Below are 17694 nucleotides of genomic sequence, written 5' to 3' on the forward strand. Positions count from 1 at the left end.
ATATTAGTGTTTTTTTCCACACAGAGTAAGAAGCCCTTACTGTTCTAGACAGTGCTACCCTGTGACAGATGTTCTGTGTGTGGTGTATGGGGAGAGCTTCATGGACCTTTCTGGAATTCTAATGAAAGCTAGGGACCCATACCCCAGAAAAATGCAAAAATGCATATACATTTTTTTGTATAGCATTTCAGAGATTTCATGGACTCCTTTGATTCTAGCCTTGCTTTGTTTCTAGGTTAAGAATCGCTGCCTTCATTCCAATGGTTGGTTAGCTCTTTCCTAGTCAGGACTTTACTGCTACAAAAATGATTTATGAAAAAAAATGATTTATGTTTCACCATTTCTTATAAATTTTGTAAAGGCAGCTCAACTAAAGCACTTAATAAGATGGGTATTTCCTGACCACTCAAGCACTTTCTATTTATGTAATCATATCGGTTTGCTATTTCATTAACATTGACTTGAACTATCCAACAGATTTAATATACTCTATGTCACAGTGCATATGAGTGACTTGTCCCAGGGCATAGAACAGCTCAGAATAGTCAATATCTTTAGTTAGTTTATGGGACTCAATCTCTCAAGTTAAGGGGGAGCAAGCACTAATAAGATTTTTGACATCACTTTCCGTAAGTTTTTTTTTTTTTTTTTTTTGAGACAGAGTCTCACTTTGTTGCCCAGGCTAAACTGAGTGCCGTGGCGTCAGCCTGGCTCACAGCAACCTCAATCTCCTGGGCTCAGCGATCCTACTGCCTCAGCCTCCCGAGTAGCTGGGACTACAGGCATGCGCCACCATGCCCGGCTAATTTTTTTGTATATATATTTTTAGTTGGTCAATTAATTGATTTCTATTTTTGGTAGAGACGGGGTCTCGCTCAGGCTGGTTTCGAACTCCTGACCTTGAGCGATCCGCCCGCCTCGGCCTCCCAAAGTGCTAGGATTACAGGCGTGAGCCACCGCGCCCGGCCCTGTAAGTTTTAAAATTCTAGTCCCTAGTTGTTTGGTTAAATCAATCATTATGTAATCTGTATTTGGATTTCTTTAAAACTGGTTATAGCATCTAGTTCTATGCTTCTATCATGAATTGTGCTTACAAAGATTCCAACCTGGCTGTAGAGATTAGTGCCATATACACAGAATGAAAAGATGTTCTTCCTCTTGTCTGGAAGATGATTTTTGGAAATTGAGGTATCTGTTATAGCTCCCTAAAATCTTTATAAAAATGATAAACTTTTTCAGGAGCTGAATCACATAATAAATTCAGAGATTATCTTTTCACCAAAGTGCTTTTATTTTAACTGGCATGACATAATCAAATACAACAAAAGAAAAATTAGATAAATGTGTTTCTAAGTTCTATGATATTCATAAGAAAATTAAAAAAAAATAAAATTTCAAAGAACAGTTCACTCAACTGTTTTACAAACATTATATATATATATTACTATAAAGGCTGCACAACAAGCTCCACAGATGTGGGAAACAACATTGGAAACAATCACTTACAAATAGATTATGCAAAACAATCACATTCCAAAATGGCAGGAACAATTCATTATAAATTTCAGTTAAGTGAAATAGTTTACAGAAACAATAATACTTAGAAATTGCAAAGAAAAGTGCCCAGCAAATCCTCTCCATGAAAGAGCTGGTATTGAATTTGACCAAGAATACTTCTCTAGCAAAACAGAAATCTCCAAATTGTCTTTGAGAGATTTTAAAAAGTTGGATCAAGTGTCAACTAGAGCATTCACTGAGAGAAGAACCTGTAAATATTTAAAGTTGCTTAGAACTGTCACGTTAATTGAGGGCAAATGATTTCTGATTTATTTCCAGTCCAGGCTTCTATGGTAATGTGATCTGATTTTCATCCCAAATATCTTGACAGGTTGGTTAAGAACTATGAAAATCATTTCCCAGTCTGAGCACGTAAATTCACTGGTACGGTTTTAAGTAACTGATTTCTGTATAGCAGAAGATTGTAAATCAGGTTAGGTGATCGATTTGATGATTTATAGATATTTTATGTTATGGATACTATACCAATATTACTATTCTTAAACAGCATTAGTAAAACCTGATTTGTCACCTGAAATAAGTTTAATATAAATCCCTGCTTTAGGAAGATTGTATTATTTAATTTTTTGGCTACAATAGTGTTTCTGAGGTACTAAAATGTCTGCATTTAAAAATGAACCAACATAGGTGGAAAATCACAAGAAATAAATAAAATTATTCCAAATATCAAGAATGATATTGGAAAAGGATTGAAAAATGAGTGAAAAAGCAGTATTAAGGAAAAAAAATACTAGCAAACTAGCAATCTTCCTATTTATAAATGGGCAATTGACAAATTATTTTAAGTATCTTTTTAAGAGAATATTTGTGTTCAATAAACATAGGTCAAGTCTTTTTTCTTTTCATATAGTAAATACTTTTCCATTTTGTACTTAGTTGTTTTAGTAAACTTGTGTCCCAGGACACAGCAATTTTTAGTACATATGGCTCAGTAAATATTAAATCCAATGGGCTAACTGTAATAATATCTGTCTATAAATACACATGCTCAAATGCTCCTTAAATAATTAACTAGAGGAAGTGTAACATATTTGATAGATCTCGGTATCAGGAAAGGATGATGACTGATAATTATTTTTAGTTTCGGTAAATGGCAATTCATGCCAACTTTCTGCTTAACATGCCTTCACACATTGCTCTTGACTTCAAGTTATCTAAAATAATTGAAGAGAGAACAAATGAGGAAAATTGTGGCCAAGAAACTAGCTTTCTGAGATGTATTCGAATTTGCCTTTGGCCTACAAGTTGAAAATTTGTGTGTGAAAATACAAAATGTCTTAGAGAGCACCTAGTTAATTAATCAGGAAGGAACCTACAGATAAAAATATTTCATTACTATGACCCAGTATAAATTAATGTATAAATCCACTGGCATGTCTTAATGTAATGAATTTCTGTTAAGAAAACATGCTGTATATTTAACCCCTTATTGCTTGTTTGTTGTCTTACTGCTTATGATGTAAGAGCTTATATTTATGAGAAAAGTTAATTGTGAAATTTCTTATCTCACTCAGGGACCTCTACAGCAATTGAGTCTCAAATGATTTTAGTGAGGTGATCACTCTTGGGGACAAAAGTCCCACAGTACTGCCAGCTTTCTGACTTTTGTTTCTGCTTATAATTCTCATCTGAAATCATTAGACTAGGCTTTTTATGAGCTGCCAGGGAGATGTGTTATAAATGCAATGACTCATGTGTCAAACAAAACTATAATTACCAGCATGGTATAAACATAAACCCTGCAATAGATCAATTACAGGTTCCTTGGACAGCTGTGGGGTTCACACTTGGTACAAGAGCACTTTGGGAGCATCCCTGCGGTTGACACTTAGAATGAAACTGAAGTGTGGCCCTGCATCCACAAGAAGTAATGAAAATAGACATGGCATTAATAACTGCACCTTAGAATTCCCTGATTTAGAGTCAAATCCTTTATTGCTGAGATAGGCTACAAACTCATTGTGCGTAATGAATATATAGCAATCAAGGGTTCAAAGCATTATATATATCCATGTGGGACTTAGAATAAAACTAGTGCCATTCTATTTAACATGAGTGTATTGAATTAAACATTAAATAGTTTAATAAGGTAAGATAAAGAACAAATAAAATGAGGGAAAATACATCCTAAATGTTATTTTAAAAATAAATACTTATAAAATATGTCTAATACAATCTGAATTTAAATACATTAATACACTGAAAAATATACCTAAAATATACTTTAACACAGCAAAATAAAAAGTTGTAAAATAGCTAGCATCTTTACACCCACAATCTTATCATGGTCAAGTGACACTCATGCTTCTTATAAACTTAAATCTTATTTAACTACCCTCTAATTTTAGTGAAACTTCCCACGTTATTAGTATTCACTTTTGACAAATTCACGAAGCAATTTAGCTAACTCCTTGAGTTGTACCACATATCACTCACTATTGGATCTGAATTTGAAATTTTCACTCACTATTGGATTTGAACTTAGATTTCCTTAGATTTAGCTTTGGTCTTAAAAACTTGTCATATATTTCAGGTACATTTTTGCTATGCTGGATCTACTTGTCTGAAGGAATTTTCTCTGTGTTCACCTGTGCTTCCTTCAATTTAACCAAACTGATCAGTTACTCTGGCATAATTTTGTTGAGTAAAATGTTTGGATTATAGCTACAGCTATACCACACCTTAAAAATGAAAACTATCATTTGTCCTGTTTTCTGAAACTCCCATTAGTTGAACAAATTAATGTAATTATTGCTGCTTTAGCAGCCAACTAACAAATGAATACAATTCAATGGGTGAAGTCACTTTGAAGAACATAGGCTTAAAAGATACAAATCTGATTCTTTTCTGCATCTCCTCCTCTCAGAAACCTGAAAAATCTTGAAAGAGGTGAGGGTATAAAAGCAGAGTGCATGCTTTAACACTGAAATGTTAAGAAACAAGAGTGGGAAACCACAACAGGAAACACTTGTGTGTTTCAAGAAAGTGGACATAGACAAATGTGAAAAATAATTGAAGAACAAGAGCCATAAGCAAATCTGCAATACTATTCTGGGGATTCATTAAAAGAGTTCCAGCATAACACTTGACCTAGAAATTCTCGATCCCATTATTATAAATGTTAGGAAAGTAAAAATGGTATTTTGAAAAAACAATGTTCCTAATCTTACTTTTGTAAATAGTAATATGTATTTAGAAAAATAGAATTATTCAAATCTAATTGTAAAATTTTAAGTACATTGAACATTATGGAGTTTAGACATGGTGTAATTTTAGAAATTGTCTACTTCTTGTGATAAGCTAAATCATTTTACTTGTCTGTCAAAAGAGAGTATGTGTCCTGTCTGAAAGGTAGGATGATTACTTAGGTGTCTTCATATTAATCACTAAAATATGAGGGTGGTGTACAAAGTTATGAATAGGAAATTTGTATGTTAAATAGGATATAAATGTGTGTGTATGTGTATATTATGTATATATCCACTGAAGAAATAAAATTGAAACGGTCAACAAATCAAAGGTACAGTACCTGCTCCATAAAGATACTTAAGATTAGGAAAAACATAAATTAACAAAAAAAAATTAACAACGAATTAGTTACAAAAGTAAAAAATAAAAAGTGCAAGGGCAAAGGTGTGATTTAGTTGTCCACTAAACTGTTCCTAGCCTCGTATTTCTGTGAGTCTGTTTAGTTCTTCTGAACAAACTGCTTTAAACACCATCTTGTGGACAAAAGGAGGTATTTCATAGTTTCCCACAGATGAGAAAGACTGAAGAAAAGCTAAACTTTACTTACTTAACTCCTAAAACATACTCATAAAAAATTACTTTATGAGCCAAATATCAAATGACAAATTTTTACACACAACATATCTTAAGATAATTAGTTAAGCTCTATAAGTGACTAAAATTTTAAAGTTTCAACAACATCATGAAATATAGAAATAAGCATATGGGGTTACTTTAAATTATCATCACAGGTATAAAGTTTAAAAGGTTAAGACTGTGTTTCTGTTAGAAGTAATGATTAATGTCTTCAGTTGGAAAGAACAATGAAAAAATTCATGCATTACTTTTTTCTTTAGATTCCAAAGACCAGAAATATTAATTGAAGTAATCTCTTGTTTGCATAGAAAGACTTCTATCTGAAAGTGATAATCCTTGGAATAAAATGCAAGACTGGAATTCAAAGATGCTTCTACATGGAAAACACAGTTTTAATATCACAGCCAATAATTATTTTTTATTTAAGCACTCATGTTATCTGGAGCGCAAATGGATAATTCATGAAATTTGATAACTGACATCTCTGACACCTATGTGGAAATAAACACATATCTTGGAATGGAATAAAATGGTAGAAGAGATTTGGCAACCACCAAGTTACTTACAGGAAAATGTCCCTCCCTACTTTGGGGCCTGAATTATTTACTTTCTTTTTATTAAAGGAATTAGGAAATGCTAAATCTCCACTTCATTTGGTGTTATATTAGCTGGACCCAGCATTTCTTGCTGCTCTTTGTTGCATATCATGTATACAGAGCCAAGGCAGAAAAAGGTATCTGCAGGTAAATAATAGAGTAGGGATTTTTCTAGTTATGTCAAAGTTTGTCATATGTCCCAGTTACAAAAAATGAGCCTGAATCATTGTGATAGTTTCACTTTGTAATATGCACCATATAAGATTATATTTCCACCTCCCTCCCTTTCCTTCTCAAATTACCTGAATAAATCCAAATATTTGGAACAAGATAAACCAGTCAAGCATTAATGGAAGTTGGAAGAAGAAAGATTCTTAGATATACAATTTGTAAGGAAGGATGCATGACATTTTTTGTAGACTAAAAATGGACAGAATTTATAAAACAAGAAAATGAATCATGTCTTTTCATGTACATGAAAGGATCAACTAAACTCCCCCCCAAAATTGATCATCATCAGCAAAAAAGTCCACAAAAACATTAAAATGATAAATTGAACACTTTTAAATTAGCAAAGAGGCAAAAAGATAAACAACCTATTAATATGAAAAAATAATATTTGAAAACATAAAATGTTTAGTTTTAGGACAAATTCAAGTAAATTAATATGAGTGGCAGATAAGTTATAAGCTTTCAGAAAATTCAACAAATTAAAAGTTCAAGATATACACATAGCACCAAATTTTAGATCTATGTACACTTTTTCGGGATAAATTATCATTTTACTAAGAAACACATATGTATACTCCAATTGTGTGAGTTTAAAACACAGCACCATTGTAGGTATTGCACAGGAAAGAAAATGAAAAAGAAAATCAATTTAAAGTTAAAAACACTTAAATAAAATAACCTTGAAAAATAAAATAAATAAACCTGGACTTGAAATATACAGTATAACTCAATATGAAATAACTAAAAAGGTTGTGTGTATGCACAGCCACGTAGACAGTACCTGACCAGCAGTTCATTCATTTATAATGAAAACCAGTTCAAAATCATAGGTGCATTTGAGCAAACCCTGCCTTAATGTAGGCACATTCCTCAGACACAACTCTGTTCACAGCTTTTTCTAATTTCAGTGGGCTTGTCTTTCCAAACTCATTTTTCAATTAACAGACAAAAGCAATCCTCCTACTCTGCTTTAGCCAAATTGAAATCTACACTGCTTCTTGAAGAGGTAAGAACCCTGATTTCTGTGACAGGAGGGCTCTGGCGCCATGCTCCCAGCATCTGTGGGACCTACCAGCTAGATTTGAGCAACATCCTCATGCCCAGTACTTTAGAAAATCAGGTGTTTTCAACCAACAGGTTCTCACAATAATGTATAGCTAGTCAGGAGAAATACTGTTTAGTAGTTTGGTTGATGATCACTATATTTTTGTTTCCTTTCAGAGGACATGGTTTTGAAGCGAGTGTTAACTCTTTGGTCTGCGTGCTAGTTGCATATTCAGTCCCATGGTTTTCCTTTGCTGAGCTGTGCACCTCATGTTGCAGATTCTGGAGAAACATTATTCTCCTTAAGAGCTTTTGGGCTTCGCTTTCTCAATATGCATTTGCTGAGACCACTCATTCATCTTCTAGGACAAGCAGATTTCTTTTCCAGTTGCTACAAATCCCAGCCTTTGTTCTGATGGCCAATTCTTAAAGTCTGCGGGTGATGAGGTCAGAAGGATAATGGATACAGGGTCCCAAAGATCTTGCTAGGCCATTTAAGCTTCAGGAATACCAAAGACAATTTGGTACCTTCACCACCAGACATCTCTTAGGGAAAACAGCTTTCTGTTTACCAAGGAGAAACTTGGAACGGGACCACAGAAGGTTAGGCTTTTCTTGTAGAACTCACATACAAATGGAATTCATTCCTTACTTTTCATGCATTTACGTATACATGCTTTGAATTGATTGCTTTGAATTGAGCTCATTATACAGAGTTAACAAAATCATTTCAGTAGTTGGCTATGGTGAGTTTTTGGGATCCCTGATAAAATAGGCTCCTGTGTTTTTTCCAAAACATAAGTTATACAGTGAAGCTCTTATTGCCTATCTATTTTTCTGCGTAAGTAGGACAGATATAGGTATAAGAATTCTTAAGTTATAAAAAGTAGTCAAAAAACATTCAACAGGAGCAATGCACTATATCAAAAAAGTTGACAAAATTCTTAGCAATGATAATAAATTTAAACACCAAGAAAACTTCAGGATAAGTCTGAAACTTTAAAATTCAGAAAGCAAAGGCCAACCACATGTCAATGAGTCTACAAAATGGATATCATCATCAGTCTACTAAATCATAATATGTAGTTTCTTTTTGAAGATGAACTAATGATAAGATTTGCTTGTGTATTTCATGTAAAACTGAATAAAAAGCATAGTAATGGTAAAGGAAAACATGGAATGAATTTGGGAAAAATCTAAAAATGCTGATTTGCAATTCCTGTAGGAATAGGATTCAAATGGTCGCTTTAAATGTCTGGCCTATACATAAAAAAAAAAAAAAAAAGCAGCCCACATATCATGAGGATTTGGCAGACAGTATTAAGATAACTCCAATGGCAAGGAGGTATCACCAGGAACCAAGTCTTCTTCAGGTGTGTTCATTTCCCACCTGTCTGCTGATGGGCTGGAGACACAGGATAGAGGCAGTCTTCTGGGTTACATCTTCCACTGGGTCCTGGGGGGCCTTGGGGCCCTGGGGCACCTGGTGAGCCTGGCAAACCCAGAGCTATAAAATAAAAGACCTCATCAGAATGCAGATCACATATAGCCCTCCCTCCAATCAACATGGATCATTCACTTGACATAAGGACCAAAGGGGAGAGGCATGGTTACCAGTTTTAGAGACTTGCTGGTGTTGTGAAGACAATGTCTCTATTACCTGAAGTCCCAGGAAGACCTGGACTCCCTGGCAGCCCAATTCCAGGTTCACCTCTTTCTCCCTTCTGTCCTCGGTAGCCTAAGCAAGAGGCATATAAAAACAGAGATACAAAAAGCAAGTTTTATATGGCAGTAGCACACAAAAAAACCATTTTTCTGAGTCTGTGATATTTATGTGATTCCTTCACTTAACATAAATAGAATATCAGCCAGCCATCTGCTTTGTATTAAACACATATTAAACTTGAATATAAAACAGATTGAATACAATAGAGCAATGAGGATCTTAAAAAGATGTAACTCCTATAAAAAGTTCCAACTAGTCAAACTTTTAGTGAAATTTTTTGCACTGAAAATGATAGCCAAATAACTCAAATCAATCATTCATATCTTCTTTCAAATAGTTACGACAGGGTGTGTGAACCCTCTTCATTAGGCATTCTGACTAGAGACTAGGTACAGGCTAAGGAAAAGAAGTATACGGAAAGAGCCCTGCTTAAAATGAGAACAAGATAATATGATAAGAAGCTGGGCCTTAGGCTCAGAATTAAAGGAAATGAAATAAGTAACTCATGATTTTTAATATTAAGTAAATGATAGCAAGAGTGTGAGTACATGTGAGTTAACTTATCTGAAGAGTCAGGTCTGTGTTCAAATTATTGACTATAACAATATTATATCCTTTCTAAGGAAAGTGTAAACAGTAACCCCATGTTTTCACATGGCAGTTTATAATTCGAAAGGAGCTTCCACAGTGCTAGAAAACAGGAGATCGAGGGATTCTCCCCAAAGCGCTTCATCAACTTAAGAAAATTTAACCAAAATGAATAAGGTCTAAGATCTTTGTACATTTTAAGATAAAATCACTTTAATTCTTGAATATGCTTGTTATTGCCTGAGCTAGAATAGTACAGAGCAATTTATGTCTCCAGGTGTCCTTATCCCTGCTTTTAAAAAAGGCATAAAGCATTTTTATCTGTGTTTTATTCATTGACATTTACGTAATACTTTGTTTGAAGAAGAGGTTCTGTGCTAAAACAGTTTCACAATGATGGTAAATAGAGTTTTTATTTCCGACTTTTTCGTGCTTAAAGATTGCTCCTAGTCCCAAATGAACAGAGAAGCCATGCAGAATTTAGGCAGACGCACAGCAAAGGTATAAGAGGGAGAGCACCTCAGTAGGAAACAGTAGGTCCTAACTTAGTTTGCCTTTTCATAAAGGTTTGTTATTATAGTAGAACATGACAGGAGGGGAAAATTTAATGCTACCTATGAACAGTGTATGTAATAAATTACTTCCCATTATTGTTGAGAATTAGACATTAGCTTTCGAGTTACCATTCTCAGTTTTGACTTGGCCATTTGATGTACACAGTATTATCCAGGTAACATTAGCAATGCAATCACTACACAGTTATTTCTTTGCCATAGAGGTATTAATTGATCATAAATGTGAAAATGGTGGAAAAAAGATATATATTAAAAAATATTTTGAAGTGATATTGGAAATGACATCCAGCAGGAAACCTATGTTAAAGATATCCAATACAATCCTAGGTCCTAGGAGAGCATAAACATGTGGCACAATACCCTAAGCTAATATATATTCAAATTTAAAATAGTTCTAAGATTTCTTTGCTATAAATGATTTTCACTTAACATAAGTGAACAATAGGGGAAAATAGTTGTACATACGGTCATTTGAAAGCACCCTTCCAAATCTATTATTTAAACATTTCAGGAGTGAAATAACATTTATTACTTGAGGTGTATTTGATAGTTCAACCCAGGTCTCACTGTTATAGAAAGATTGTAAAGTTGACCCTCAAGCTATCTCAGTAAGTACTCAAGATCATGAGCTAAAAAATGAGGAAGAAAGAATAATAACTGAAGATAGATGAATTTTTGATTAACAAGAGGATTAACAAGACTGTAACAATTCCAAATGAAGAATATATCTGCTAAAACCACCTATTTAATTCAAATTCAGCTTTCACATTTTAATATAATCCAAAAATATAGCATCCCACATGGATTTCAGTGCATATGGCATCAAAAAACAAGAAATGATCATTTGTGTATTTGTATAAAAAGGTAATATTTAGCTTCCTCTGCCTGTCAAATGTAGCAATTTCTTTATACAAATTTCTCAGTTCATTAGGTTAATAACTGTCTGTTATTCATAGATAAAGCCTTTGAATTACACAAGCATAAGAGAGCTTTCTACTCTTGAATTTCCTATTAAGGACCCAACTGCATTTATTATGAAAGCTGCCATAAAGCCATAGGGTCTTATTTTATAATTGCTTCCTAACAAAAATTCAGATAGGAATGCTAACAAAGTCAATAACAGCTTTCCCCTTTTCTAGAATTAAGCTTTTCACTTCTTGGGCAGGACTCTCTTTAAATATGGAAGAGGCTGGTCTACCTGCAAACAGACATGTATTTTCATACACTAGAAGTATGTAGGATGACATTTTGATTTCACTGTAGCTTATACAGGAAAACAGAAATAAAATAATGGCAGTGTCCTAACTGAATCCACCTAGAGGTACTGGTCATTGATGAAACTTGGTGTTTGGTGTAGTTTTTCAGGTAGTAGAGACTGTGTTTATTTCCAGTAGGGAGATTTCAGTTTCAATCCCAGAGATTTATTTCTAAAGTTGTAAATCTGTGCATCTATATTCATACTGAACAAATGAGGCCAGAAAAATGCTATTGGCATTTTGGGAGAAATAATTTCTTCATGTGGGCACTTGTGTTGTGCCTTACAAGTAGTTTAGCTTCCTGGTCCGCTGATGGACAGCAGTGCCCTTTAGTCATCTGGACACACACTCACTTGCCCTTCCGATGCCAAAGGCCCTGACTGCCAACAAATTTGAAAGGTCAAATCTCTATCAGTTACATGAATTACGCTATGGGCCACTGGCTTACAAATAACAGAAGGTTTTCCTTCATTATAAACCAATAACGGCTAAATTTTAAAAGTTCAAAAATAAGAGCAAACACTCCCAGTACTGTCCTTTTAAAACTGATGGAGGGCACATGGAGTGGATGTGTCTGTTTTTTCCTACCAACGCCACGTGGGGTTCTTTCTGAATTGAACAGGGCTTTCGAGTGTGGCATCTATTCCTCCGGGTTTTCGTATGAGTGGAGAATAAGCTGTATTTGGGAAAAGTTCCCCTCTCCTATCTGTATAGGGAACACCAGTTGGATCATGCTTCTTGGGGCTTCTTTGATCTCGAGGTGGCACATTTTCAGCTCACCCTTGGAGCACCAGCCCTGAGGACTTGCCCTGTAGACCCGCTGTGGGAACAAAGAATCCCAAGGGAAGCTCCCTCTCAATGCATAGTGTGAAGGTGATAGTCAGAGTCCCACAGGATGGCTAAAATAGAAAACTGTCTGGAAATGCTTTTGACTTTAAAAAGGACATCAACAACCTTCCCTTTGGGAATTTCGGAAAAATGTGAACGAGATGACCTAACACAAAGTCATAATGATCTCTATTCTCACTTTAAGAAGATCACGGTGCTGACAGAGGATCAACGAGTTTTCATTATAAGAATCTTGGTAGGAGCAGTACCTCCCTTTTTCAACTTGGATTGCCAACTTCTAACAGTCTCGCATCAATGTTCTCATTGTTTTCTATTAATACATGTCTGCTCCTTCTCAGAATGATCACAGAGAACTTTATGAGGCCTCTTTATAAAGCGGCTGGGCACGGTGGCTCATGCCTGTAATGCTAGCACTCTGGGAGGCCAAGGCGGGAGGATCGCTCAAGGTCAGGAGTTCGAAACCAGCCTGAGCAAGAACGAGACCCCATCTCTACTAAAAATAGAAAGAAATTAATTGGCCAACTAAAAATATATAGAAAATAATTAGCTGGGCATGGTGGCTCATGCCTGTAGACCCAGCTACTCAGGAGGCTGAGGCAGAAGGATTGCTTGAGCCCAGGAGTTTGAAGTTGCTGTGAGCTCGGCTGACGCCATGACACTCTAGCCCGGGCAACAGAGGGAGATTCTGTCTCAAAAAAAAAAAAAAAAGATAATAAAGGACTCATTCTATAGTACATATTCCAAACCAAACCACTTAGTTTTCAACAAAATGGATTTCTTTCCTGATGAACACAGAAAACACAAAGTTTCTTTGAGAAATTTCTTTTGGAAATTTCAGAAGAGCCACCATCAAACAGAATTAATGAGTGGGTAAAACATATTGTGTCATACTCAGTGGCCACATTTTCTTTCCCTTTCTATGTTGCATTTCTCACTTCAATCCTTTCTCAAACTCAGTCATGCTGTGTCAAGAAAAGGACTAATTCAGCCAACAGCATCCAAAGTTTGCATATGCTCTAAGGTAGTGGTTTTACATGCATTTTTTTTCTTTCCTTTTTGAGAAAACTTTTAATTTGAGCAGATCAAAGCTTTGAAGTTACATGTATGACTTCATCTTCTCAGCTCTTCATACCTACTTAATCTACCATAGAAAAACCCTTTTATTCCTTATGCACTCCTGGAGAGGCACCAAAAATCAAACTTTCTTTTCAGTAAGATTTTTCTGTGCCTTTGAACAGGATTATCAGTACAACATGACTTTAGGCAAATATTCCTTAAAAACAAATCCCATTTTTGCAAGTTTTCTTTCTGTTCTCTGCTTCATTTCTGGCAAATTTAACAAACACTGAAAAGGAGGTATTACGCAAAGGTTAAGGAGACAACTACTAAGTTGTCGTCAAGATATGTCTGTTGTCAGAAACCCCATGGTGGGACAAAGTTTTGACAATTTTAGTAAACTCTGGTTTACAAAAACTGGGAAATAATATGGGGAAATCTTCCAAATTCAAGAATTGTATCCAAAAGCTCTATCAGGAGTAGAAGTAGTCTATAATACCTCTAAGGCAGAACAGCAAATAAAATCCATAGAAATCCTTTGGAAAAGGGAGGCAAATGGAGAGGTGGATAGAAGTCTCATTTCTAAAAGCTTCACTGATACTGTTGACTATCCCTAACTGAGAGCCTTCCAGATGGGCCTCCCAGCACCCATGAGGGTGTCTGGAGTTGGGTGTTTGTGTGGAACAGGAGACTCCAGTTCCAGAGCTGTTTTCCTTGATCAGCCCAATTTTCCATTGTTTTTGTTCTCTCAGACTGGCCACTGTTTGAAGGATCTACCCAGAGTTTTTCTCCTATTGGTGTTAACAGTGCTTACTCTTCATGTGATTTGAGGCATCATCCATCTTCACATGGGCCTTCGAGATCTTCCTTCCGGTTGCATATACTCTGACTTTAGACTAGACCCAACTAGCGAAAGATAATAGTTAGCCACCCTCTATACAACAGTGCACTCACAGAAGGCTACCCGAGTCTATGCTTTTTTCTTTCCTTCAATTGTCTGCCATACTTCTCTATGATCTTCTAAGAGAAAAGTAGAATATATATTTAGTTTAAAAAAACTAGTGTGGGTTTTGACTGTTCCTGTTTTATATTGTGCTAACTAAATCAAAAGACTTGTCAATCGTGATTGTAAGTTAGAATCCTAACAGACACTGTAATTGGGGACTGAACAGGTGTTGCTCTTTCAGATGAGGGAAGGCACATTAATCACCGTGGGACCCTTCCTACAGAAAGCAAGGCTCAATATTACAGAAAAGCAGTAGGAAGGAGAAGTAGTGAAGGAAAAGCAATTCTTTGCATATATATTATTTTCAATTGTATTATTTTTTTAAAAAGTTTATTTTTAATTATTATGGGTACATAGTAGTTGTATATAGTAATACATGTGGTATCAAAACATACAATGTATAATCAAATCAGGGTAATTGGGGAATCCATCACTTCAAGCGTTTATCATTTCTTTGTGTTAGGAACATTCCAATTTCACTCTTTTGGTTATTTTAATGTATTCCCTAACTTATTGTTGATGTTAGCCACTTTGTTGTGCTATCAAATATTGTTCATTCTATCTAACTATATTTATTTATTTATTTAGAGACAAGGTCTCACTCTATTGCACAGGCTGGAGTGCAGTGGTGTCATCATAGCTCACTGCAGCCTCCAACTCTAGGGCTCAAGTGATCCTCCTGCCTCAGCTTCCAGGTAGCTGGGACTACAGACATGATCCACCATGCCCAGCTAATTTTTAAATTTTTTTTGAAGAGACAGGGTGTCACTATTGCCCAAGTTATTCTTGAACTCCTGGGCTCAAGTGATCGTCCTAGCTCAGCCTCCTAAAGTGCTAGGATTACAGGCATGAGCCACTGCGCCTGGCCCTCTAGCTATATTTTTGCACCCATTAACAATTTCCACCTTATCCTCCCCTCCCCACTACTCTTCTCAGCTTCTTGTAACCATCATTCTTCTCTCTGTCTCCATGAGATCAATCACTTTAATATTTAGCTCCCACATATGAGTGAGAACATGTAAGATTTGTCTTTCTGTGCTTGGCTCATTTCACGTAACATAATGTTCTCCAGTTCTACCCATGTTGCAAATAGCAGGATTTCATTCTTTTTTTATGGCTGTAGAAGCAAAATGATTCTAAAATTTCTTAAAAATATAGTCTAGAACCAAATGACTATTTGTAGTAGTGTCTGCCAAGACTCTTTCCTCAGTTTCTTTAAGATACTAAGATGATGACTCTTGTTGTTTATTTAGACCAAAGGGGAGGCATAAACAAGCCTAAGATACCTAGATCATAATGATATATAAGCACATACTATTGCTATTATTGTTAGAACAAATATTATTATTAAAATACATTTAGAATAACAGATAATTATCAGCTTTAAATTTGAAGTAGTAGCAGTTAAATATCTATTTCTATAATAAAATGTCAAATATTAGCAAGATATTTTACATGAACCATTTTATATATATATATATGTATATATATATATATATATATATATATATATATATCACATACACACATTTTTCCTTCACTGTGATTAGCATGTTGTAAATACTTAGAGTTAAAACATGAGTAAGCCAATATTACACTTGAAGACTTACCTTGGGGGCCAGGGTCTCCTGGTGGCCCAGGCAACCCATCCTTCCCTGGTGGCCCAGGCCTCCCATGAGCTTGAGCAGCCAACATCGCTGCTGGCAGCTTGAGCTGGGATAGGAACACAGCCATCCTCTCTTCATTTAAGAAAGAAAAAATAATATATTATGTAATAGGATTTTTTTTAGGAAATAGTAAAATATTTATTATAGTATTACTTTATTTGTCAATTAGGGAAATGTCAGGGAGAAATATATCATCACATCAACAAAATGGTAATTACAAATTTCATGAATGTCTTTGATTTAAAATGATACCAAACCAAACAACAAAGTTGATTATTAATGGCTATGTGTCAAACTCTAGCAAAATATTTAGTGACTTGCTATAAGATTCTATCTTTGGTCATCTAAATGTGTAACAGTTTTATCCACGACCCGATGAAGATATTAATTAATTTAGTTTAAAACATTTATTCAAAATATGTAAGTGTTGGCATTGTGATAAGTACAGTGGCGTATAGCAGTGAACAAATCAATCTTCCTGAAAAAGATCCTGTTGTCATCAAGTATACACAATGTCCAAACAGACAGATAACAAACAAGTAATCATACAAAAATTCTACACTTTAACTTCTCTCACATTTTTGTTACTGATATTACAATTTACATCTTTTATATGTAGTGCATCCATTAAGAAATTATTGTAGTTGTAGTTATTTTTAATTCTTTTGTCTTTTAGATCTTGTACTAGGCTTAAAAGTCATTTATGAATGACTTTTCTAATACTGTGTCAGTATTAGAGTATTATGAATTTGACTATATTCATGCCTTTACCATGAGTTTTGTATTTTCATATATTTTAGGTCATTAAATATGAAATGTCTGATTTTGAATCAAAAGTGTAGTTTATTATATCTCAAACAAGAAGCAGTACATTTCATCAAAGAATGCGCCTAAACTATTGACACAGTTTTGCCATTTTAACGGTAGCTTGTTTATGTCAGCAGCGAAGAAGCCTGGAGAGCAAGTAGTGATGAAATAGCAAAAGGCGTTTTCCACGGCTTGTTGAGAATTGAATACTTTTCCTTGCAAGAGTGGTCCAGAGCCTAGAAGAAGTGGTAGTCAGTTGATGCAAGGTCTGGTGAATACTGTGGATGACAGAGAGTTTCCAAGTCCAGCTTCTGTAGTTTGAGCAGCTTTGTTTGTGTGCCATGTAGTTGAGCATTGTCTTGTAAGGGGACTGGCCTGTCTCTTTTGACCAATCTCAGATGCTTAATCACAAGCATCCTCATCATTTCATCCAAGTGGTTGCAGTAGACATCCACTGTCATCAATTGACCAGGTTTCAGGAAGCTTTTGTGGATAGTATCAGTGCTAGACCAACAAACACACACCATTAGCTTTGTTTGGTGAATATTTGGTTTTGGACTGTGGCACAATGGTGGGATAAACCCAAAGTGCCAAAACAAACACTTCTGATTGCCAAAAAGAATCCAGTGTTCATCACATGTAACAATACAGTCTAGAAACGGTTTGCCTTTATATCATGTCAGCAAAGAAAGGCAAGCTTCAAAATGATTTCTCCTCTGATACTCATTTAATTCATGCAGAACCCATCTACCCAGCTTCTTTACCTTGTCAATTTGTTTCAAATGGCCTAATATTGTTGGAATAGTAACATCAAACCTTGCTGCTAATTCATGCAGAGGTTGAGATGGATTTGCTTCCACTACAGCTTTCAGCTTGTTATTATCTACCTT

At 35.2% G+C, this 17694-nt stretch overlaps 1 protein-coding gene across 1 annotated transcript in view; it reads right to left on the reverse strand.

Annotated features, from left to right (window-relative positions):
- Nucleotides 1–3748: 3748 nt before the first annotated feature.
- COL19A1 (collagen type XIX alpha 1 chain) overlaps nucleotides 3749–17694 on the reverse strand; it is a 312839-nt gene continuing 298893 nt past the window's right edge. The window contains exons 50-52 of the mRNA XM_076003244.1: nucleotides 15941–16069; nucleotides 8935–9012; nucleotides 3749–8781 (exon numbers count right to left, since the gene is read on the reverse strand). Coding sequence (XP_075859359.1) covers nucleotides 8654–8781; nucleotides 8935–9012; nucleotides 15941–16069 — 335 coding nt within the window. The 3' untranslated portion in view covers nucleotides 3749–8653. The remainder of the gene's footprint in view (nucleotides 8782–8934; nucleotides 9013–15940; nucleotides 16070–17694) is intronic.

The sequence above is a fragment of the Microcebus murinus genome, chromosome 5 (assembly GCF_040939455.1).
Source record: "Microcebus murinus isolate Inina chromosome 5, M.murinus_Inina_mat1.0, whole genome shotgun sequence".
In the NCBI taxonomy this organism is placed as follows: Eukaryota; Metazoa; Chordata; class Mammalia; order Primates; family Cheirogaleidae; genus Microcebus; species Microcebus murinus.